The 27,616-nt window shown below is 33.3% G+C and overlaps 2 protein-coding genes across 2 annotated transcripts; both read right to left on the bottom strand.

The window, feature by feature from the left end:
* Positions 1–52: 52 nt before the first annotated feature.
* Positions 53–18,039, bottom strand: LOTGIDRAFT_72363 (hypothetical protein; the record flags this gene model as incomplete). Its single annotated transcript, XM_009053093.1, has 4 exons — positions 53–284; positions 3,968–4,244; positions 5,138–5,245; positions 17,841–18,039. Coding segments are annotated over 4 exons (816 nt in total), but the record flags the coding sequence as incomplete, so codon positions are not given.
* LOTGIDRAFT_152765 (hypothetical protein) lies at positions 17,557–27,616 on the bottom strand (the record flags this gene model as incomplete). The annotated part of the gene is made up of 4 exons (XM_009053285.1): positions 17,557–17,627; positions 17,841–18,023; positions 19,012–19,168; positions 27,281–27,616. 4 exons carry the CDS (start codon positions 27,614–27,616, stop codon positions 17,557–17,559), a joined length of 747 nt encoding a protein of 248 aa, XP_009051533.1.

Raw genomic sequence — 27,616 nt, 5'->3', positions numbered from 1 at the left:
TTTCTTCTGTTGGTTCTTTCTTACAATTACACATTCTACGTACCATGCCCACTACATATCTCTGGTATTTATTGTTCATAAAGAAATAAACTACTGGATTGAGAAGATGTGAGGATTTGGCTACCAGATGAGGGACAATACTGATATCTTCTGTTACCACTTCTCTATCGTACAGCACGCTTAACATGCTTATTACTGCGTAAGGCATCCAAGCTGATACAAAGGCAATACACATGAACAAGGTAGTCTGAAAATACAAAACATATACTCGGGTTAATATTGCACTTACATTTTAGTATATAAGCATTTCTTTAGCTTATCAATGCAAAAAATAAAGATAGCTTGCCAAGCAAGATAACATACACCCAGTAGCATTTCAGGGGGCCGAGCAGGGGGTAGGGGAGGGGAATTCGTACTAACTCACCAATAAATACTAGCATACCAATAGCTTAAAAACGTGTCTACAAACCAAATATGATGTGTTTTTACAAAGTCTAGGGCAATAAACATGCAACAGTTCATTCGATTATGCAAAATTTGCTCCCTGACCCCTCCTATAACGCCGGCGCAACGGCTTCCTTACGAATAGTCAATTATTGCAAATTATAAAACATATTTTTAGATTAGCAGTTGTTTTATAGTGATATGGTTATAATGAAAATGACATTTACGGGCGAGGATTTTTACATTTATAGATGACAACATTTGTAGTGGTTTACCAATTCGTGTCCAAAAGAATGACTCAGAGGGGAAGCTTCCTTGGTGGTTTGAGATCCTTATTTTTTTGTCCATCTAGTCCTGGATTCATGTGCAACCCTTTTGGAAGAACTGAAAGATGACGTCAACCTGTCAAAGTTCAAATAAATAACTGTGACAAGAAGATGATTATACAAAACCATGCTTTTCACATGGCAGTTTGTTTATTGTGGTCAGAATGAAAATGTCATTGTAATGAATGTTATGAAATCAGTGAGATTTATAAAATTGTATTTCAGACAGTTTGGATTAAGACAGATTGTCTTGACGCAGTTTAAATAATAAAAAATCGATCACCACAATACTGTTAGTGATTGATAGCTTTTATTTGAACTTCTGAACTACTGAATTTGAATAAAAATACATGTTTAGAGGAGGACGACCACAACCTTAAAGAGGCGGCACGGTGGTCGCAGTATTTTCTTTACCAGCAGATATATCGTCTATCGATAGCACATATGCCATTCTGAAAACAGAAAACCACCATTGTGTCTATAGCTGTGAACATCCATGTTGGATTTTAAGGGGCGTTAGATCTGTGCTTTGAGTATAACGCTAAAACTTTAAGTGAATGCAGTAAATGATTTGGCCCCGAAAAACAGTATGAACAGTTGCTGTTCACCACAGCTCTGAATTGTATAAAGTGATCAATGTGAAAAGGATTAAATTGTATATTGCGTGATTATAAAACGCTATATAGCTTATGTTTATACCACCTTATAAATGAATCACTAGGGCAATGACTGAATGATCACGTCAAAGGCACTATAATTTCACTACAATGAAATTCATTTTAAAAACTTTCTTATCCAACTTAATCTAAATTCTGATTTAAATTGAGATTAGAACTTGTAGAGTATCAAAGCTAATGGATTGTTAACTAGCTAGATTAACTACAAGGTCGCTGTTACCACCAGATGCCATCAGATCTTCAAGTTCTACTTCGACATTCGCGTGGACACGCGCCCGTCGAATTGATCGCAGTTCGGACTAGTAATTTTTTATAAGAGTGTCGCTTAGGTCGACTACGACCGACCGGATAAGGTACTATGGAACGCCAGTCAACTAGCTTAGTCCGATTTCTTACACGGTTTCTTCTGATGTTTTAGGTTTTTGTAAGAGCTTTTCTATACTTCTCAGTTGTATCGGCTGATAGCACCAATTTGCACCTTTCACATTTCCCTCAGATGTCTCTGGTTCTTCAAATTCCACCAATCTTTTCAATTTATGCCGTCACTATTCAAAAAGCTGCTAAAAATATATGAGGACCATAGAATTTAATTGAAAATGGAAATGGTGTAAATCGATGCTATCAGTTTCCCCGATACACGTAAAAAGTTTAGAAAACCTCTCTACAATATCCTTAACTTAGTTCCGCTAACTTGTGGATAACGTAAACAAAAAGTCCCTAACATTTCCTTTACTTTCATTTTTTTGTTTTTAAAGAACACTCTCTATTTATTCGTCTATTGATTTTCTTAATTTGCCGAGATTGTATAAAGACTGAAACGCGTGGGAAAAATATGTAAAACTGTATTGTTTACGGTAAAGAACTTTTATAACACATTAGTTGATCATGTGGAGACATCATTATTTATTTGTTAATTTATCACATAGCACGATGGAATTCTTTATTTTAGTTAACCTCAGATGAACTTAAAATTTCTTTGTAGTTTCATTGTAGAATGAAGCTCATATACCAGACAACTCTGGCATTGTCCACATGTCCAGTTCCCCGGATGTGCTATGCGGATATCAACTGTATTTTGGACCAGGCATAAATTAATTGTCCATTTTCATGGGAGTTTGTTTCAATCATACTTTGCATCGCCAGTATTTGAGAATTTTCACCATAACAAAATCTAAAATAGTCTAGGTCTATAGTTGAATAGTTGGAATAAGGATTTTGACAAATTTATAGCCAGTTGCAGTTCATAAAACAAGAGTTACTACTTTTAAAGAGGATGTAGACGGACACGAATTCTAATTATCATTTTAAACAGTGATACAATGAAGTGAAATAAGTTATATTGACTATTAAAGTAAACATTAACATGACATATTTATCTTATATTTATAATAATTCTGGGTGTGACAATAATTATGGTATATAATAATGATCGAACTTTAGACATGCTATAATTGACGTATTGAGACGATAGGCAGATGCCATTGCAACACAATCGAACTAAAAAGCTTTAGTGAATGACTAACTTAAGTACACACCCATGTATTGAAAAATTGCTTTGCAGCTATAGTATTTCTTGAAACCATATCTTGATTTTGAAAGGTTGAAAACACCTTTCCTTTCATCAAGAAAACAATATCAAAATTAACCTTTGTTAAAGATTTCTATAGTTCCGTATCCGGTATGTACGATACATTGTTTGGCTTTGTTAAGATGCTCTGTTTACAATTAACAGCTTTTCAAAATTTCAGATAGAGCCCGACAATAACAATGTCTTTATTGAATTAAGACGACATTAGATATTTTCAATATATTATTACTATAATTGTTTCCATACAAACTAGAGGTGTAACATCAGAAAACAGTCGGCTAAATATTTACCTGCGCATGTTAACATTATATGTCCCCAGATATCAAAAAGTGAAACAGTGGATAGATAATAGCATTCAAGGAGCAATCATATTCAAGGAATTTGATGAAACTGATTTATTTTCATCAAAATATCTCACAAATTACTTCTACGTATGGTTAGAATTATTGTACCATATTCCCTTTTGAAAAATAAAATAGTCCGTTCAAGGTCTAAGTCTGCCTCTTAAATGTAACATGAATTCTCATAGTTACAGAGAACTTCGCTTGGGACAAAGGCAGTTTTCTGTGGTCAGATTGTTAAGGAATGTCGTCGGAGTTGACGTCAATATTAACTTCCTGTACAACATTATTTCTTTGCAATTAGACAAAACCATATTATGAAGATTAAGACTGTTGTCACCTTCAGGTTCCTATTGATACTTTACTTGTTGTTCTCGACGATAACCTACGTCATATCTTGATTCTAAAAAGTGATACTAATAATCAGAGATTGGGCTCTATCAGTAGGTAAAGCAATTACAAAACAAGTGATTATTGGCAATATCGAGCACATACCACAATGAAGTTATCATGATTCGATTACCATTACATATACTAACAATAGAAGAAGCAGTACATACCTTCACTAGTCTCAGTTCACTCTTAGACCACGAATGTTTGGATCTAGACGCTTTCGCATAGCACCTTGTTACTCGTACAATTCCAATATACGAAGCACACATCACAAAAAAGGGTATGACTAAACACGTTATCATGATGAATGTAATATATCCCAAATCTCTTTTCCTCCAAACTACTGAACACGAGGTACCGAATATTTCCAAATCATATTCTCCCCACGAAAAAAACGGACATCCTGCGATGATTGCACAACTCACATATATAGCAATTATCATGAAATACGTCCAACAATCATTCAATCTGGCGGCTGTAAGAGAAAAAATAAAAATGTGTGTGTTAAACTAGGCAAAACAAAAGAGGTATCCAACGTACGCCCCTTGGAACTGCTATTCAGAGAAATATCAGTCACCCCCTTGAATATCTCAGGTAATCTTGAACGTGTACAACACCCTTGCGCTAGCAAAACCCTCCAACCTAGATTGTCGACAGGGAAATACTGGGTTGCAAAATTATTCATTGGAGCCCCTTTCATTGCCTTATATCGAAAATAAAAATCCAGTACTATGCTAAAAGTACAAAAATCATAAGCAATTAAAGTGCCAATATCTTTTCAATTTTGAATTCAAAACGTTATCTTTTATTTCCGGTAAATTAACGGTAATTTCGCTTCGAGGTCGACAATAATAAAATAAAAGATAGTTGAAGGTTCTTTATTGATTAAGAGATAAAGTACACTAATAATCTTCCGTTCTTATAAATTATCACAGTCGGATATTGATACAGTGGTTTAATGGCTTTTTGCGTTAGAAGTCTCGATCGCAACATTGTTTTTGGCAGTTGGACACGATCTTATGTTGCCTCGGGCATAATGCTATATTTGATAATCTGAAGGATGTCAATCTATATATTTACTGATAATAATGCGCCCGTGGCCATCCTCTATGAAAGAATTCGTCTTGACTCGCAAACTGCGAAGCGATACCGTTAAAATTGGCAACTCGACCCCCTCTTTTGCATCATACGAGTCCTTGGCCTTTATGAATTGATCAAGTATGTTCATATTCTCTTCTGTTTGGTCCAAGATATTCAGGTATTCTGACCAATAAAATTCATGGATTTGATTATTGATTCAGTCATTTCTCTAGGTATTCTACTATTCATCTTTGCGCTTTATATCATGAAGATTTTGGACGTACTTACCGTATCGTCTATGACATATTTTAATATATCTCACAAAACTCATTACAGCCAATGTTTCCATACCACATATACCAAAATAGAAACCCAAAAATCCATTTATCTGACATCCTACCAGTAAAAAAAAAAACAATTTAATCATTGATTTAGTATATATCAGTTGGCAACATGTGCCATTAGTTTTAATAAAGGTCTTAAGCTGTCTTAGAGTCGGAATTTGAAGATTACAACCAGAGAAGTGGCATCCAACACTGAATTTATGAAGTTTACTTTGATCATTATTGATTATCGCAAGATCACAGTATACCACAGTTCACAATGTCAAGCTATTGCGAACTTCGTTTAATACCTTGACATCAATCTTTTTCATAAAGGGAAATTTGCAAATGCATTCATTTGATCATTATAGTCCTATGATTTGATTGAATTGTAGGATACCGAATTCAGCTCTTGAATACACACACAGCTGGGTTCTTTACCATTTTTGTCGAGGACTATGGTTGACTGTATTCAGTATCGTGCAATCCAATAATATCGATACATATACAAACTTCCGTCATACAAGAAAGACTATTACAGTCAAGGTATTGTAATGTGATGGACAAGTCGCTCACTATTTTAATTTTCAAGGTTGTAATGCAGTCGCAATTAATGTCTTATCTCAGGAGACGGACGAAGACACCCGAATAATCATAAAGGTATGATCTTAAAGACTTCATCTCTTTATCTGTCCAAAGATCACTCAAAATTTTGCCAAGAATTTATTAGATCAATAAATAGATCACCTTAACTGAGTTTTAGTGGAAATTTATTTTTCGTTAACGCGTAACAAACCAAAATTGAAAAACGATTTTCTCAAAATAAAAAATGATATATATCAGTCTGTAAAAAATCAAATGAGTTTGGTATCCTATAAATAATATAGGAGCTGAATTGCTTTTTTTTCTCAAGAAGATTGACATAAAAAACAAAATTGAACTTGTAAAATATCCTTTCTGAATGATCGTTGAAGTTTAATAATGATGGCGATAATAAATGATGACGGACATAATGGATGATGTTGGATGAATGATGATTAAAATCATGAATGATTATGCAATGATGATGCATGATAGTAGATGAATAGATATGAATGATGATATTTAATGAATGATAAGCAGAGTTTGCGAAAGGCTCGACATTTTGGGATTATCGTGTTCGATTCTGGCCCCTGGCCCGGGTCATGGGAGCAAATATGGCCGGTTCCCTACAGTCAACATAGATGAAAGAAGGAACACAACATCTCAATCTTACGCTATTTCAGAATCGGAATCATCCAAGGTCCAAGATTTAAAATTATCAAACAACACATCATACGTAGTTTTAAGATTTTTTAAATGAATTCAAGATAAGGGGATAATTCTTTAATTTGATCTTTGTTAGGCCTATTTCATCCTATTCTGTTAATTGAAGAAAAACCAATTCTATCACAGTGGGGTTGGTACCTATCGATTATTGACCAAACCAAAGTATCGTATCATTAAAATTATTATTATTATTATCATTTTGTACCAATTTTATAGTATAACGTAACGTTATTGTTGCCATGACGTCATGTCGATTGTCACCTCTGGTGATCATTGTCTTGTTTGGATACATCAAGATAAACCTTAGTTTTTGATACAACTATATTATATTTGTGAAGAAAACTCATTCTGTTTTGATTCTGTTCTCAGGTAAGTTATAAAATAAATTAAATGAAAATTGTTTCTTAAAAACATAACTAAGATAGACCTACAATCAACATTATAAAACATAGTCATTCCATATGATTAGTTAATCTATAAACTCAATTTTAGTGACTGACCGATCAGATTGCTGGTATATTGGTTCGTATTCTAAGAACCTGAAACCAAAACAACATTTGCTCATAGATTTATATTAAAATTAGACTCTACAAACTTGAGATTGACGACAAACACGTTTTAATGACTACAATCTTTCTTATAGCTCCACTTTGTTAAATATTTAGCTCAAACGTTACAATAAGTTTATCTCAATTTAACTTGTAAAACAAAATTATATACTGTGGGTATATATTGATGGAGTATTTTAATACTTATATTTTGTATTATATACATCTTATAAAGCACGAAATGAAGGTTACTCTACAACTGATTGAACGATTAAACGTTAAACAGATATAAATGAAAAATAATACAGAGTTAATATCTGAGAGGAATAGATCGATATATTCAAGATCCAATTTAAATATTTATTTCAGGTAAAATGGCGACAGAAAACAGAAGATTTAAATGCAACAAGAGGCTCAGATAATTTACAACCAGTTTCTCTACCACTTGGTAAGAATATCCAATAGTTCACCTCAGAGCTAATTTACCATCAAATAATTGAGTCTTAAAAACATGAAAGAAACAACTTTATGTTACAATGATAACAACTTAGGTTCATAAGGATCCTTAATACCAACTGGTCACAAATCTCTGGACAATGATCTTTCCCGAATAAGCCGTACCAATGTACTAGGTCGAATGGAATTTTGAGTGAAAATGATTTGTCATTCAAGCCATCGTACTATCACACGCCTATAGAGATAAAGCAATAATTTCAATATAGTTATTCAAAGAGCAAAATAGGAAGAGTCCAAGCATTCTGTTCATTTTCTTATAACAGTGAAATTATACTATTTCAGATATAGCTATTGCTCGAGCTTTGCAGAAAGTTACGATCGCTTCCTCCATGTTGGAAAAGGCCAATCATTTCATCTCATCCTCCATTTCAGATCCATCATTTCATTTAGATTCAAACTCATCATTTTCATTTCTCATTTCATTGTACAACCTCTTGGAGGAAGCGGGAGATGACTTGAATAGCCCGTTCAAAGTTATCACCAACACTGGTATGTAATTTATTTAGTCATCCCCATCCAAATCACTATCATCAACGTCATCATCATTACCATGTACCTTTCATCATCCACATTAGCCATTCTCGATACCGTCAGCATCATTTGCTTACCTCCTACTTGTCGTGGATTTGGTATTTATCCTCATCACGATCATTATCCATTTGTCATCTTTATCCTCTTTGTATATATAACCTCTACCTCTGAGCAGTTCTTCCATGCAAGGTACTCTTGCTCAATGATAATTTCAATTCATTTGATATAATAGAATAGAATATATATTATACTTTGTTTTATTTGAGATTAATCGAAAAATGTTAGTATTTTGATTGTTGTAATTTTTCAGAAACATTGGAAACAAATGATTTAGACAACCAACCATCAGTTCCTATATTAGATGGTAGGTAAATTTTTATTAAGGTACTGGAAGGTAATTTGTATGGATTTCATTGTATAATATATTATAATGGGAAGCAGAATGAGGTCATTACAGATTGTTAAATAACCACCTGATTCTGAAAACTACACACTATTCTTTACAAGAAAACCCCAAATCTTCAACATCAGATGTGCTTTAAGTGAAATCAATTAATATTTCTTACCCAATAATCATTTACATATTCTATTTCAGATCCTGCCATTATGAAAACCCTTCAAAGGTTAGGGGCCGTTTCCTCTTTATTGTACAAGGCACTACATTTAATTCACCCAAAACTCATCTCACCAGCACCATTTCGACTTAGTAACAGTAACTCATCATCATTCATTGGAACATTAAAGAAAAAGTTGGAGGAAGCGGCCAGAATATTAACAAAACGGTTAGAAGAATTAACTGGTGAGTTGATACTTTAACAGGTCAAAAAAAAAGAAAGTTTCACACCTTCTATGAACAAGAATTTATTTTATTACTTGTAAGGTCAAGAAACTATTTCGATAAAATCTATTCTCCAACTATTTGGATGCCAACCATGGTGCTGCAATTATTCTTTTTATTATGTCCATATTCTTATCTTATGACTTCTTCATTTTACAGTCACTGAATCACCATCAAGATGGAAAAGGTTCAAGAGAAGTTGGTCTCGATTTAGAAAATCATTCACCCGGCCATTTGGATCTTGCTGTGGGAGAAACACCCTGAATTAAAAATGAATGATATATTGTGGTTCTGGCTGAAGAATTTTCTTTTAAACTATTTTGTTTATCAGAATTATTATCATAATAGTACACGAATATAACTATTATTTTGGAGGAGAAAATACGTAGTGACCTCACTATTTACATTTTGTATTCAAATGATTTATAGATATTGAATAAGTAGTTGGATATGTAACTTGTTGGTCTTCGTGGAATACTTTGTAATATCAAATAATTGAGTTTTAGATTTTGTATCCTGGATAAAGTATTTTCACAAATCATAACCAGGTTACAATAAAACAAATATTATTATTTAATGTCATGATCTTAAAGATGTGATTCTACATGATCCACAAATTTAATAAAAAAAATGTTTTATGCAACTTTTAGTGATTTAATACCTTCCTGTTACCAAGTTACTGTCTCCTGAACAGGTAGGGGTGTGGCTGATGGGTTAAAATGAAAGGTGCAGCCCCCAAAAGCCAACGGATTTCAGTTGGTCAATGATGAATTTTGAGCATTAAGAAGGCTCCATTTGACCTTTCACAAGTCCGATGAGAGTTTGGGGTTGGGGTATTGTCTAATAACACACCCCTCCCACTCTCAACATAGTCAATACGCAACTGTGGACAGATAACTAAATCACGAGAAAATAAGTCTTAGCATTGATGAATAGTATTGAATTAAGAATGATGATAGTTGATGAATGATGAATAATGTTGAATTGCGAATGACGATAGTTGATGAATAGTGTTGAATTGCGAATGATGATAGTTAATGAATGATGAATAGTGTTGAATTGCGAATGGTGATAGTTGGTGAATGATAAATAGTGTTGAATAATGGATGATAATGTTGATAAATGATGATAACGATGGTGATGATAAAGAAGATGAGCGATTAATTCAATTAACTACACAGGTTTTGAACAGTTAACATCATAGATTATCATATCAGATAAGCAAAGCATTATCATATCAGTATTGTCAAAGCATTATCATATCAGTATAGCTCAATTATTATCATATCAGTAATGTCAAAGTATTATCATATCAGTATAGCTCAATTATTATCATATCAGTATATTCCAGGCATTATTATATCAGATAGTCAAAGCATTATCATATCAGATAGTCAAAGCATCATCATATCATGTCAGCATAGTTGAAAATTATCATGTCAGAATAGTTAAGAATTATCATATCAGTATAGTTAAAAATTATCATGTCAGCATAGTTAAAAGTTATTATGTCAGCATAGTAAAAAACAATTATGTCAGCATAATGTGACAATGTCACAAGACAGTCGTAGATATTATTTTTTGAGTAAATCTGGAACGATAACTGCAATGTTAAATATAATTAGAATCACATAATTTGATTTAAAAGTGAAATGTATTTGAAAATGAATAATTATATCATCCCAGTAGGCATAATACTATCATAATAATATCATATTTATTTTTTTGTTATATTCCTATAAGATGTCATCTTCACAATGTCAATGTTGAACTGCGTCTTATACTTTGACTGCACCTTTCTTGTATCACGGAATTCAGCGATTTGATTGGATTGTACGTTATTGAATACGGCCCATCTGAGTCCCGACAGAGTGTTTCTAAACAATAAGCCACAATGACTAGTCTTTCTGTCGATTGATCTGATTGGCTGTATAGCTGGCGTACAATCCAATCAAATCGCTGAATTCCGTGATACAAGATACGTGCGGTCAAGGTATAAGACGAATTTCGTAATAGCTTAACATCGTGAAGATAACATCTTATAAGAATAATACGAAAATATAAAGCTTTTTCAAAAGTCAAATCTTAACCATGATTTCTCGTTGAGAGGTCAACAAAAATATCCTTATATCTTAACAACTTGTCAAGATTATTTTTCTCTTTTGTCAGTTTTCGTTTTCTAAAATTACTTCTTATTTTTTGTATGCTCTATCAGAAGATAAAAGCTTATTCTCCATTTAAAACTTTACAACGGGAATATTTTGATTTCAAAACTGAATAACATATCCGAGAAAGGTTTATTCTAAGGAGATCTACAAGTGATACTACAGTGATACTACAGGTTAAAATCGATGATTAAAAGAGAACATGTCTAATTTCATTATTTTAATTTCCATGGTGCTAAACATTCGCAATTTCTCGATAGGACCATATATTTCAAGTGAAGCAATCTGTTTTTTTTTCAATCGGCAATTTTAACTTCTAAAATGGATGTTAAATTTTGAAGTTGTCGAGAAGAATTTGACATAGTTTAATGTTTTAAGTCAGGAGTTATTCAAAATAGTTAGGAAATGAAAAAAATTCTTCTTCTCCATTGGTTTGATTAAGAAGATTCCTCCCTAAATAGGAAGATATAGGAGGAAGACAAGAGAATAATCATAAAAATATCATCTAGAATGGTAAATATCTTACAGATATCACCTCTTTATCTGTCCAAAGATCACTTAGATTTTATTAGATTAAAAAATATATCACCTTAACTGAGTTTCAGAAATAAAAACTATTGGTTTAATGACAGAAAAAACAAAACCAAAATAAAAAATAAACGATTTTCTCATAATAAAAAAGGATATATATCAGTCTATAAAAAATGAAATGAGTTTTGTATAAATAATATAAGAGCTGTATTGCTTTTTCGTTAAAGAAGATTGACACGAAAAAACAAATTAAACCTAAACTTAAATTTCCTTGCGGGAGGATCATGATTGTAATGATAATACAATGGCGGTGATGAATGATGACGGACGTGGTGAATAAATGGTGATTAAAATCATGAATGAATATGCATTGATGATAGATAATAGAAGATGAATGATAAAAAGTGTTGAATTATAATGATGGTATTTAATGAATGATTAATAGGTTTGCAAAATACTCGAGAATATCAAGTTTGATTCCAGCCTATGGACTCGAGTCATGGGAGCAAATATGTCGGTGTTTTTCACAATTAAAATAAATGAAAAGCCAGAGAGTAAAGAACATCTAAATCTTACATTATTTCAAACTCAGAAACATCTACGGTCGTTTAATTTTTAAGTTTCGTGATTTTCAAATGGATTCAATACTATTTCATACTCTTCTGTTGATTGCAAATAAAAAAATTCTACCACAATGGGGTTGGTACCTTTCAATTATTGACCAAACCAAAGTATCGTAACGTTAAAATTATTATTATTATTATTATTTTGTACCAATTTTATAGTATAACGTAACGTTATTGTTGCCATGACGTCATGTCGATTGTCACCTCTAGTGATCATTGTCTTGTTTGGATACATCAAGATAAACCTTAGTTTTTGATACAACTATATTATATTTGTGAAGAAAACTCATTCTGTTTTGATTCTGTTCTCAGGTAAGTTATAAAATAAATTAAATGAAAATTGTTTCTTAAAAACATAACTAAGATAGACCTACAATCAACATTATAAAACATAGTCATTCCATCTAATTAGTTAATCTATAAACTCAATTTTAGTGACTGACCGATCAGATTGCTGGTATATTGGTTCGTTTTCTAAGAACCTGGAACCAAAACAACATTTGCTCATAGATTTATATTAAAATTAGACTCTACAAACTTGAGATTGACGACAAACACGTTTTAATGACTACGATCTTTCTTATAGCTCCACTTTGTTAAATATTTAGCTCAAACGTTACAATAAGTTTATCTCAATTTAACTTGTAAAACAAAATTATATACTGTGGGTATATATTGATGGAGTATTTTAATACTTATATTATTGTATTATATAAATCTTATAAAGCACGAAATGAAGGTTACTCTACAACTGATTGAACGATTAAACGTTAAACAGATATAAATGAAAAATAATACAGAGTTAATATCTGAGAGGAATAGATCGATATATTCAAGATCCAATTTAAATATTTATTTCAGGTAAAATGGCGACAGAAAACACAGAAGATTTAAATGCAACAAGAGGCTCAGATAATTTACAACCAGTTTCTCTACCACTTGGTAAGAATATCCAATAGTTCACCTCAGAGCTAATTTACCATCAAATAATTGAGTCTTAAAAACATGAAAGAAACAACTTTATGTTACAATGATAACAACTTAGGTTCATAAGGATTCTTAATACCAGCTGGTCACAAATATCTGGGCAATGATCTTTCCCGAATAAGCCGTACCAATGTACTAGGTCGAATGGAATTTTGAGTGAAAATGATTTGTCATTCAAGCCATCGTACTATCACACGCCTATAGAGATAAAGCAATAATTTCAATATAGTTATTCTATTAGTAAATAGGAAGAGTCCAAGCATTCTGTTCATTTTCCTATAACAGTGAATTTATATTATTTCAGATATAGCTATTGCTCGAGCTTTGCAGAAAGTTACGATCGCTTCCTACATGTTGGAAAAGGCCAATCATTTCATTTCATCCTCCATTTCAGATCCATCATTTCATTTAGATTCAAACTCATCATTTTCATTTCTCATTTCATTGTACAACCTCTTGGAGGAAGCGGGTGACGACTTGAATAGCCCGTTCAAAGTTATCACCAACACTGGTATGTAATTTATTTAGTCATCCCCATCCAAATCACTATCATCAACGTCATCATCATTACCATGTACCATTCATCATCCAGATTAGCCATTCTCGATATACCGTCAGCATCATTTGCTTACCTCCTACTTGTCGTGAATTTGGTATTTATCCTCATCACGATCATGATCCATTTGTCATCTTTATCCCCTTTGTATATATAACCTCCACCTCTGAGCAGTTCTTCCATGCAATGTACTCTAATGATAATTTCAATTCATTTAATATAATAGAATAGAATATATATTATACTTTGTTTTATTTGAGATTAATCGAAAAATGTTAGTATTTTGATTGTTGTAATTTTTCAGAAACATTGGAAACAAATGATTTAGACAACCAACCATCAGTTCCTATATTAGATGGTAGGTAAATTTTTATTAAGGTACTGGAAGGTAATTTGTATGGATTTCATTGTATAATATTAGAATGGGAAGCAGAATGAGGTCATTACAGATTGTTACATAACCACCTGATTCTGATTATGAAAAGTTAAAATTATACTCTATTCTTTACAAGAAAACCCCAAATCTTCAACATCATATGTGCTTTAAGTGAAATCAATTAATATTTCTTACCCATTACCCATTACATATTCTATTTCAGATCCTGCCATTATCAAAACCCTTCAAAGGTTAGGGGCCGTTTCCTCTTTATTGTATAAGGCACTACATTTTATTCATCCGAAGATCATCTCACCAGCACCATTTCGACTTAGTACCAGTACCTCATCAACATTCATTGAAACTTTAAAAAAGAAGGTGGAGGAAGCGGGCAGAATATTAACAAAACGGTTACAAGAATTAACTGGTGAGTTGATACTTTAACATGTCTAGAAAAATGAACGATTCACACCTTCTGAGGGAATTTAATTTAATACTTGAAAAGCCTTTTTAATATGATTTTGAATTTTCCAGAAACTATTATCTTACTATTTAAAAAAAACCCACTCATGGTGTTGTTAACATTCCTTTAATTATGTCCATATTCTTATCTTATGACTTCTTCATTTTACAGTCACTGAATCACCATCAAGATGGAAAAGGTTCAAGAGAAGTTGGTCTCGATTTAGAAAATCATTCACCCGGCCATTTGGATCTTGCTGTGGGAGAAACACCCTGAATTAAAAATGAATGATATATTGTGGTTCTGGCTCAAGAATTTTCTTTTAAACTATTTTGTTTATCAGAATTATTTTCATAATAGTACACGAATATAACTATTATTTTGGAGGAGAAAATACGTAGTGACCTCACTATTTACATTTTGTATTCAAATGATTTATAGATATTGAATAGGTAATTGGATATGTAACTTGTTGGTCTTCGTGGAATACTTTGTAATATCAAATAATTGAGTTTTAGATTTTGTATCCTGGATAAAGTATTTCCACAAATCATAGCCAGGTTACAATAAAACAAATATTATTATTTAATGTCAAGATCTTTAAGATATTAATTGTGAATAGTAATTGTTTCATGATAACATAACCAAGCAGCTGTACTCGGTCTCAAATCTTTGTACCACAAACTAATCATGTACCACAAACTAAACATGATCCACAAATTAAATAAAATTGTTTTATATGCAACTTTTAGTGATTTATAACCTTACTGTTATCAAGTTACTGATATAGTTGACAGAGTACAAAAGCTCGAGCAAAAACAAAAAATAGTTTTAGCACCACCAGACTGGACCTATAGGGATTTCGGCCTTAGGATTTGATTGAAAACCCCAAGAAGAATAGAGTGGAATTGTAATGATTATAGTTGATGAATGATAAATAATGTTGAATTGTGAATGCTGATAAATGATGGATGATGAATAATGTTGAATTATGAATGCTGATAATTATCAATGGCCACGTTGATAATTGATTAGAATGAATGAATGAATGAAAAAGATCCAGCAGAACATTTTACATATTAGATTGGGCGAATTGTAAATAGGTACGTATTATCATATCAGCATAGTTCATGCATTATCATATCATAGTTAATGCATTTAACTATCAGCATTATCATATCATAGTTAATGCATTTAACTATCAGCATTATTATATCAGCATAATTAATGCATTATCATATCAGTATTAACAATGTATTATTATAACAGTATTATCAATGCATTATCATATCATCATAGTTAATGCATTAAAATGTAAGTATTATCAATACATTATCATATCAATATAGTCAAAGCATTATCATATGGTCAAAGCATTATCATATGGTCAAAGTATTATCATTGCACAGTTACTCCACAATGTCACAACACAGTCGTCCATATTATATTTTGATTAAGTCAGGAGCGATAACTGTGGGTAATCTTTACTAAATGTTATGAAATACATGCATTTACTAACAAATCAAAAACAACAGACCTTTGTTTTAATCCGTTACATTTTGAAATCAAATTCCTGGTTATGTTATATAAAAAAATACCTCGTTTTTAACTTTTATATATAATTAGAATCGCATAATTCGATTTAAAAGCGAAATTTATTTTTTCATTTGTAAATATGTTGAAAATGAATAATTATTATCGTAAATATCATCCCAGTAGGCATAATACCGAAAACAATAATGTTTATATATCATCATACAGATTAGTCTACCCCACAATCGCTATCAATAAATAGGAAACTGATCTTCACAATGTCAAGCTATCACGACCAATAAGAAAATGAAATGAAATAAATTGAGTTTTACGTCCTACAGTTCTGCACCATGTGGGCTAATGAAGACGGGCAACGCCATGCAGGGTGCATCGAGGAAAATTGTGCCAGACAGCCTGCTCTCTTTCGATTCCCAACTGTCGAGGGGTTTTTAACGTGCACAGCCTGTAGCACAAGGGGCCTCGGTTTATTGTCCCATCCGAATGACTAGAAGCTTTTTCCATGTAACGACCAATCAGAGTCCCGACAGAAACAATAAGCTACAATGTCTACTGTCTTTCTGTTGAGAGCTTTGATTGGCTGTAAAGATCCAATCCAATCAAATCAAATTCCGTGATACAAGAAAGATGCAGTCACGTAATCGTAATAGCTTAACATTGTGAATATGGAATCTGACGAAAAATAAAGGCTTTTAGGTCAAATCTTAAACATGAATACTCGTTGAGAGGTAAACAAGAATATCCTTGTTTCTTTACAACTTGATAATTTATCTTATTAAAGTTAAATACCATGTCAAGATTATTTTCCCCTTTTGTCAGTTTTCGTTTTCTAAAATTACTTCTTATTTTTTGTATGCTCTATCAAAAGATAAAAGCTTATTCTCCATTTAAAACTTTACAACGGGAATATTTTGATTTAAAACTTGTTTTTTGACATGCATTTGCCAAGTTAGTGGTTTTTTTTCTATTTTTTTTTTTTTAATATAACAAATCCCTATTTTTCCGACTTTTTGTCAGCGACACAGTTTAAAACTGTGGTGTTAAAAGAAAGTAGTCTTCTATATTTTCTTTATTATCAAAAGTATTACGACCCTTACCTCGCTGCCCCAACTTCCTATAGAAATGATGTCCAGTAGTGCCAATACGGTGTTTTCACATAGCCTTCTATTGATTTACTCCCGATACCACATAATACATATCTGATTTCCCATTTCCCATCCACGACACTTTTTACAAAATCATGCACAAAATGATTCGCTACTTTCGCCGTACTTTGACGTATATAGGCGTGTTTCAGCATGCTTTTAACTTATACAAGACGTTAATACTAATGCCAACGTATTCGTCAAACGTTGTAAGTTATCAATAAGCCATGTATATGCCTAAATCTAAACACATCGATAGTTCACCGCATGCCCGTGTGACAGGGCTTCAATATTTATATTCAATGTAAAGCAAACTACAAATTAAATCACAATTCAAAAAACAAAAATAGAAACAACGAATCAAAGATAAGGAACAAAATTTATAAAAGCAAAGAAAAAAGAAAGAAAATAAAAATCTAGTGAATCCAATGAAGTTTATGTTTTCACGCTTAAATTTGGCCTTGATATCACTATATTTTGTGATAAAACTATTTCATCTATAGTAAAAAATAAAGTTAACCACTTACCTATGTCTTTGTACAGCCATTTGTGAGAATAGGAAGACGTACAAGCCATCGGATAGGCAAATAAAGGGCTTCCCAAATCTGTGATAGCCAAGGAAACGATGAAATAATCAGTGAACATAAGTCTGGATCGATGTTGATACAAAACAAATAAAATCAGAGAGTTCATCAATATAGACGTACAAACTGAAAATATAAAAACATTTAAAGTGAAAGTATGTGAAGATATACAATGTATATCATTAAATGACTCCATTTAAAATGTTATGACGATAACTTTAATCAAAATTCCTGATTTTTCGAACCTGCTGCTAAAAGAAATTAATTCTTATTACTGACTGTGCGAAATTGTCTGTAAAAATTGCTAAGTGCTGCGAATGTACATTATCGATATTACGATTGTATGCATTGAACATCCGATATTTCTTACGATTGTTAGAAGGGATGGGGGGGGGGGGGGATACTGAAGGGGGATAATAGAAAGAAAATGGTTGAAAATCCCTGGGTTAGTCTGTATAATTACTAATATTAGTAAATAGAAGGGTTATTAGGGTCATCATTAGTTCAGGATAATACGCCACTGTCACAGACGTTATCCAGCATAATTAAATAGTTTACACTGGACAGACTTAATTATTGACATCTGTTGTTTGTCTTTTTAATGTCTGTATTTCTCAATACATATCAGAAGTACAGAAAATACCCAAGAAACAAAAATATCAAGACATGTATCTTTTATACAGTCCATGTGACGCAAGGTTGATATTATAAGCAAAAATGGACCATTTTTGTTCTACTATTACACTTTAAGGTGATGCTTGGTGTTTCTATGAGCAAATAATAGTACAACTTTGCACCCCCTCTCGAACGTAATCCAGAATTAAGTAATGTTTTTGGTGTTACTATAAGCCAAATTATAGAACAAAAAGGCACCACGATGTGGAATGAATATTAATCTAAGTATATATGATATTTGACGTTCCTATAAGCAAATAATAGTGCAACATTGCCTTCCACTCCAGAATGTAATCCAGAATAAGGACTAGTGATGCTTGGGTTTTTCATAGGCAATAATAATGCACCACTGAAATATAGAGTGAGCCGAGGATCAAATTCTATTAACATCTGGTTCAAATTCAATTTCGATGAATTTAAAGAAATCGAAATGACTTACCAATAAATGCTATATATGTACCAACAACAAAATCTTCCCAATGACTCAAAGCAGAGGTTCCCCAAGTATCGTCAATGAGTCTGGATACATTACATGAAGTGTGAACATCGCTGGTAAAATTAGTCATATTACATATTCCCATAATCTTTATACTCCACTGAAAAATATCATCCAATTATACACAATTATAAAAATATTGCCAATTCTTTCACAAGACTATATTTAAAGTTTATATATTTTGTTTTCCCGGCTATCTTTCAGCTATCTGTAACGTTACTCAGAAAGAACATCTACAATTAAGGCAAAACATATCGGATGAAACGACGACAGTATAAGTATGCAGATCGTCCTTATTATATTCTCAAAAGAAATATGTAGCTGTGTAATTTGGTTAGATTACCTGTGAAACTATAGTTTCAAATAGTCAAATAAGCGAAAAGGTCACACTGATGTTTGGATTCAAGAGCAATAGTAATGATTTAATATAATTTATACTCATACAATTTTTTCTAATTAGTTGGTTTATACGGATTAGGGTAGATAAAATTCTACTAATGAGCCGTTATTTTTTATTTATTTTCATTCTATTAATTTTATTATACATTTACACAACATTACAAGCCAACAAGACGGGAGACAGCATCTCCATACTACATCATTGTCTTATTGCTATTGTAAAGACAGACTTCCAGACGGCCCAGTTCATGCTTCAATTGGTGACACTGTATCTTCCTATGGCGTTTCTTACCACTAGACTGGAGCTGACTGATGGTCACTTCTGTCATTGCTTGATCAGTTTTATCTGAGTGATGAATCTGGAGATGTTCGGATGGTTGGTGGTCATTTTGTTCATTCTTGTGCTCCACCCCTCAACATGATTCGTGGTTCGTGGACCTACAGTGTGAAAATGGTTCCACAAATGTATGTCTTCTCCTTCAACCCACTGCTCGGTTAAATAGTCAGCAAACTTTGTAACTTAGTGATCTTCCATGTTAGCAGCTTCAAAGGCATTGGACCAGTAATCTTCGATATGTTCAGGTCTAAGTAGAGGTAGAGCAGAATAAGTTCACATCTGGCACTTTGCAAACCACACTTTTGGACATTGCGCCAAACTGCCCGTCGATAGCGAAAGAGACATCCTTTCAGTTCACAGTCATAAACATGTACTACATGTACGTCATTCTGAACAGCTTTCTCAAAGTCAGTGAAAATGGTCATGGTGCAGGTTGCGGAGGATGTTGACGAAGCGCTGATACGTTGATTGTTTCTTGTTGGGAAGCGGGGCATACACTAAAGTTAAGATTTGTCCTTCAACAAGAGCGTGAACAGAATAAAGTTTGTGGAACACTTCTGAAACTGCACTCAACGTACCATCACAAAACAAGATGTCGAAAGTTTTCGGTTGTTGAGAAAATAAGCATATCGTCATCTTGGTGTATCAGGATGTCTTCCCTCCAAGAAATATCAAATAAAAAGTGATTAAGAAAAATCTTGATTCACACACAAAAACATCTGATGCCAGCAATACCTTGGACTTGATATTTCAATCCATACAACATACATTGTTGCCAGATTGCGATTCTTTGGTGGCGTCACAAATTTCACATTGATTTAGAAGTACACCCTGAATGTTCAATAATTTTTTATCTCGGCTCTCAAGAACTTATAACTTAAGTTGTTTACTCCAGTCTATATTCCTTGCAAATGGATTTGAAAATCTTAGTTTGTGATTAAGGCCAAACTATGATATTTTCATGGAGTTGGTTCAACAGAATTCGTTCCATCTGTTTCGTACACAGAGGTCAAGGAAAGTAACAGCCTATTCGCCGGGTTTGTACTTTAGCAAGATCTCATCAGTATATTCGTCTTATATATACCATACATATCACACAAGAGCAAGAAATTGTCAATAATGCTAGTTACATCAATTTTACAGCGATACCAAACCATGTCATTTTGATAACTTCATTGCATGCAAAGAAAGTGCGTAACGACGACTAACCTGTGAACTGACGGAGTCGATAATATTCTTTTACGAGTTTGAAACTAATTGATTACACGTAAATATATCAGTTTTTCGAGAATAGACAAGAGGTAACACCCTCAATAGCCATTAATATCCACACTACGTGAATGTCAAGTAAGTTCGAAAAGCCCATTTTCTGGACAGATACATTTTTTAATTCAGCAGCTGAATTTAAAATTATGAATTTTGGGATGTTATCGACACACACGCACCTTGTTATATGTTTTATCATATTGGTGTACCTGTTCACGGTATATGTACCAAAATGAGTATCAGTTTGCAATATGGAGTGAATACAGTATATTGTTCATCTAGGTCACCGGTTTACAACATGGGAACAATATTTGTTTATCAGTTTACAATATGGAAGTAATATTTGTTGACCTGTGTTATCAGTTTACAACATGGGAACAATATTTGTTGACCTATGTTATCAGTTTACAGCATGGAGGATTATTTATTGACTTATGTCATCAGTTTACAATATGGAAGTAATATTTGTTGACCTATGTTATAAGTTTACAATACGATGAGGTTGATCTAGGTTATCAGTTTACAATTGAGAGAATATTGACCGAGGTTTATCATTTTCCTTTTGTGAGTAATTCGCATGTTGACCCGAGATGTTTCCGGAGACATTAAACTACCCAACTACATTAACTACCCAAGAGGTATTCTTAGCATAATAACCCTTGTTTCTACCATCACTCTAGATTCTAATTATAGCTCTACATTCAATTAATGAATTTATGTTAAAATTGATTCCAATTGTCTATTGTTCCTAATATATACTTTCTGGTAACAAGTGTAAACCAGACTGAAAGAGTTAAAATCATTGAAGAGATTGTAAAGAGGTTTTCGAAATTCTCTATGCTTATTGGGGACACTGATAATAGCATCAATCTGCACCATTCTAATCGTCAGTTACGCGTCTTCTGTTAATGATGTCCAAGAACCTTTTGCGATAGTGACATAAAACACTTAATTTTGATGGCATCGTAATATGCACTGAATTAATCCATGGAATTAACCAGTCGAAATTGTACGAAGAGAATGGAAATCAAGCAATATATAGTACACAGGCATTCAACTCAACACCCATACACATCTCAGTCTCCAACAGTCACAAGTTTATAGAACCAAATTTATCAATACTTCAATTCATTACAATATTACGTTTCAAAGTCAAGTCAGCGGAAAGCCAAAGATAGTTATTAAACTTAACCTTTGGCGAAAATAAGCAACAAAACTATACCTTTCGAAATACAGACTGTCTTTACTTCCAGATGTCGCATTATCATTTGGTAAATTGATATGGATAGCTGTGATTGATCTCTAATTGATCAGCTAGTAATTATGACATGAACTGTATCCGTTAAAGGTGCGGGTTTTTTTTAAACCTATATTATTTAAATCAGATCTGCCAAATCCAAATATATTCGGAGAGATAGATATTTTTAGCAGTTCAGTTATACCATCATTCCTCTCCTCAGTTCTATCAAAGATTTTTTTAACAAAACTGATCTCTTGTCGGCTATATAAAACTGCGGGCGAAGACAAAAGTTCAAGGGTCACAAAGTCACGTAATTCTAAACAAAAAGTTGTGATGATACCCTATACTACCCTACAGTCATCGTAGGTGTGGAAAATCCCTATTAAACAGGGCCTATAATTTCTGACTTTGTTTCGGACTAGTCATATATAAGTTTAAGGTTTTTAATTTTTACATTGTAAAGATCGTAAATTAATACTGCTGGTCAACTAAAGACATTGTTAATTAAATGACCGCTGGATACAATGACCTCAAGGGACACAGCTTGAAATGTGGTTCATATTGTCTCTGATACTAATTGTTTCCAGTGTATCCTAAGATCAATTAAGAATGTCACAAATATTTAATCATATTTAGAAACCACTTCCTTATCGATTAACTCACGAACTTCCACCACCAAGCCAGTTGTTTTCGAATGTGTCCCCAAATGGTGTCAACGTGAAAACGATGTCCCCAAAGTAATTTCGAAAGTGAAACTAGGAATAGGACACGAGGCACGGTCTCTGGTAGAATGGATTAGATAATGCTGAAAATAATTCTCCAAGTACTCAGACAATGTTAGACAAGCCGCGTATAGAATGGAGTTGATAATGCTGCAAATAATTCTCCAAGTACTCAGATAATGTTAGACAAGCCTTGTATAGTGTAGTCATATGAGATGCTCTACATTGTAGTTGGGTCATTTCTTTAATAGTCTGCGACACATAAAATGTCTCCAAGAAAAGTGCAAATGTCCATACTTGGGAACATATCCCCCTGATTCAAAACCTACAACCTTAGAAGGAGAAGGGAGGGTTTGATTCTCATTTCTCATTTCAAAATCCACCAATCAAATAAATATTTGTGTAAAACAAACCAATAGTATTACAGGCGAAGTGGGTGAGGGCTGTAGTCTTTCAACAGCCTAAGGCCACGGATAGTGGTCATGAAATTGTCGGTCAGACATTAGAATAGATAGAGACTCGCACGTCACTGGACATTGTAGCAGTAGAAGATTCTTGCTTTTATTCATATCAAGTAACTTTAAACAATCTACTAATCTAGATGTACAATGGAACGTCACGTTTCATTATTGATATTTTAGCATCGTCCAATATTCTGACAAATAATTCCTTAGTCCAATGGGACTCGTGACGAATCTTAAAGACAATCAGGTTCTCTCAGGCTTTGGCAAATGCATGTTAAACAACTATCTCATACTCGAATATAGTTTACAGTCGAACAAGATGATTTGTGTACCTTAAGGGACGTTCTAATTGATGGAAAACAGTTAACTCATCCCCACATCAATTTGACCTTTGACTTTGTAAACTATGTATTTGAACAATGCTTATATTTACATTTGCATACAAATTTCTAACAATGGTATCGTTCGATCACGTTCGATAAATTTGATGGTGTTTCTGATTATGGTTCGGTGCATTTTCCACATATTTATGTAAAAGAAGAAGAAAAAAAACGGAACTCGAAATGATAATTCTGTCGTATTGGTAATTGGTAATTTGTGGACAGTTCTGGAGACACTCAAAACTGTTTTATGATTGCTGCCACTCATTCGGTACAGACAATGTATTTTATAGACTCTATGGTTTGAACAGACGATCACATCTGTGGAGACCTCTCGTCAATGGAAAATAAGAAGACTTCCTTCATTAGTCAACATGTTTATTCCGCCATCACTAACCGGACTATCTTACCCCATCACTCACTCTCCTATTCATACACACACTTCTCTAATACCTAATAGACATACCAAATAAGGTTTTTCACACCTCCCCCCTAAGTTTAAATGTCTCCTGACATTTCGAATTCAAATCAACATAATGTAATATTTAGTACAGTAAAATAAATATATTATTCAAAACAAATATGCTATAACCTTTCTTTGATTATTACTTTTCATTAAATTAAATTTAAATGACATCCCCTGCCCCCTTAGAAACACCTAATAAGTCGATGGGTCAAAACGTACTTTAGGTTTTGGTATTCTGGAAGAACGTCTCGGATTGATGGTATGTTCAGCATCTACAGAAGGTTTTAATATGGATACGGGTTTAGGTTCAAGTGCTTTGGTGGATTTTAGATCATTTTGTTTAGCATCACGAATATCAGCTGGTTTTAAGTTTTTGAAGTGAACTACAACTTTATGATTAGACTTGGGATCTAGTATTTCGTAAGTGACATCGCCTAAAACACTGATTACTTCATATGGGCCTTTCCATCTATCAGCAAATTTCTTTGATTCTCCTTCATTGTAAACCATTCTACGCAAATATACTTGATCTCCAAAATTATAGGCTTCTCCTCTTACTTTTCTATCAAACCAAATCTTTTGTCGTTCAGCTGCTAATTTAGTATCCCTATTCACTTCTTCAAAAACAACTTTTAAACGATCTCTCAAATTTTGTGCATAAGAGTCAACGGTTTCGGGATTTGTGGATGTATTTGTTCCAAATAAAACATCAATAGAAGTTCTCGGAATCCTTCCATAAACAAGCATTGCAGGGACATGTTTTGTGGTTGCATGTTTTGTTGAATTGTAAGCTAAACAAATGAGAGGAATATATTTGTCCCATTCAACTATTTTACCTTTAGCACATTGTTTAACCATTGCAGACAACGATTCTGTGATTACTTTATTGGAACGCTCGACCTGTCCATTAAAACTTGGAGTATAAGGAGGATTTTTGGTTTTGCGAATGTGTAACATCTCACACAAATCAGTAATAAGCTTCGACATAAATCATGCACCTTGGTCTGTATGTATCACTTCAGGGATTCCAAAGTGTGGTATAAAACGATCGATAAGAATTTCAGCTACTGTTTCTGCTTCTTGATTAGGTACAGCATATGCTTCTAAATATTTGGTAAATTTACACTGGAGAACTAAAATGTATCGTTTGTTTCTTGGTAATGGACCTTGGAAATCCATAGATACAATCTGAAAAGGTCGATGAGCTATAACAGGATGAAGAGGTGCGTTTAATCCTGGTGTTGGTGATTTTCGTAGGGAACATATCGAACAAGGTTTACAATAATCTTTTACATCTTTGCGCCATCCGGGCCAGTAGAACCTGTGTCTTATTTGGTCGATTGTGCGTTCTTCACCTAAATGACCCGATGTCGGATTGTCATGTGCGACTTGAAGAACATCAGCTACTAGAGATCGTGGAATGATGATGAGTAGTCCTTCATTACGTCCATCAGGAGTTTCGTCTTTCTTGTATAAGATACCTCTCTTAACACGTAAACAGTCTCAGATACGAATATATGGTTGTAAAGATGGTGGTGGTTTCAAAGGTTTTGCAGTAGTTTTAAGTATGATTTGAATAACATCTTGAATTAGAGAATCTTCCTGTTGAGCTTCCTCAACAACTTGACTTGACAGTATGGAAACAAAATAGTCTTTGGGTTTTTCGATGGCTTTAACAGAAAGAGAAGAACTTTTAGTTGCTGGTTGTTGTCTGACTGGAATGCGCGACAAGGCATCGGCATTTCCGTTATGTTTTCCCGGTCTATACTGAATCTCATAGTCAAATTCTTCAAGATCTAAACTCTATCTTGTTAATCTTGAATTTTCACTTTTAGAGGATTTGAGATAAACCAATGGTTGATGATCGGTTAAAAGATAAAATTTCCTTCCAAGAAGATAAGAGCGAAATACTTTAGTAGCCCAAACTATAGCTAAACATTCTCGTTGAATGGTTGAATAATTGCATTCTGCTGAAGATAGCGATCTGGACGCGTAGGCTATGGCATGTTCTTTTCCTGAATGATATTGGGAAAGTACTGCTCCAATCGCAAATTGAGAAGCATCCGTTTGTAAATAAAAATCATTGGAGAAATCCGGAAATTTTAGTATAGGTTCAGTTATCAAGCACTGTTTGAGAGTTTGGAAAGTTTATCACTCCAATAAAAATCAACGTTTTCTGTGTAAGCAAAGTAAGCGGTTTACTTATTCCGGCAAGGTTTTTAATAAATCGGCGGTAATATCCAGCTAATCCGAGAAATGATTTAATTTCAGTCACATTAGTAGGGCGTGGAAAATTAACAACTGACGAGACTTTATCCGGATGTGGTTTAATTCCAAATTGAGAAATCTGGTGTCCCAAATATTTAATTTCTGATTGTGCAAATGAGCACTTGTTGGGTTTTAGTGTTAAATTAGCATCACGAAGTCGATCAAACACAATTTTCAAATCACGAAGGTGGTCCTTGAAATTTTTGGAGTAGATAACAATGTCATCTAAATATAGTACACAAATTTGCCATTGGAGGCCCTTTAAAACCAATTCCATTAATCGCATGAAGGTTGCCGGTGCGTTTACTAGTCCAAACGGCATGCGACGAAATTGATAAAGCCCACCATCTGGTGCGGCGAATGCACATTTCTGCATCGAAATTTTATCCAATGGGACTAAATCAGTACTAAGATCAATAGTACTAAATATTGTAGCACCTGAGAGACTATCCAAAGTTTGATCCACTCGAGGTAGCGGGTAAGCGTCTCTACGAGTTACTTTATTAAGTTTGCGAAAGTCTATACAAATACGAAATGTTGAATCTGGTTTTCTGGCAAGGACAATTGGGAATCGCCACGGACTGTCTGACTCTTCTATGATGCCTTGTTGTTTCATATCCTGAATTTGCCGCGACATGTCATCTCGTAAATGAAATGGAATTCTTCTTACAGGAACTGAAATGGGACGACTGTCACCCGTGTCAATCGTATGAAATCTTTTCTCAGAATATCCCAATCGTTTACCAGGTTCCATAAATATATCCTGATATTCTGTAAGTAATTCCTTAAGTTGATTACACTGTTTTTCTGTAAGGGTGTTTGTATTATTTACCATTGAAGATGCTTCAAAATTTTTCTCTGTATTTGAAATAGGTTGTTTGGTTGAATGCATGGTCTGATGAGAAACTAATCCTTCAGATACATTTTCGATTTTATCAATGGTACAAGCCCATGCTATTGGTTCATCTTTATGTAGTGATATTTGTGGCTGTTTTGTTTTTGACAT

The sequence above is a fragment of the Lottia gigantea genome (genome assembly GCF_000327385.1).
Source record: "Lottia gigantea unplaced genomic scaffold LOTGIsca_2, whole genome shotgun sequence".
Classification (NCBI taxonomy): Eukaryota; Metazoa; Mollusca; class Gastropoda; family Lottiidae; genus Lottia; species Lottia gigantea.
The sequence above is the reverse complement of the archived record's forward strand: the minus strand, read 5'-3'. Positions and strand labels throughout refer to the sequence as shown.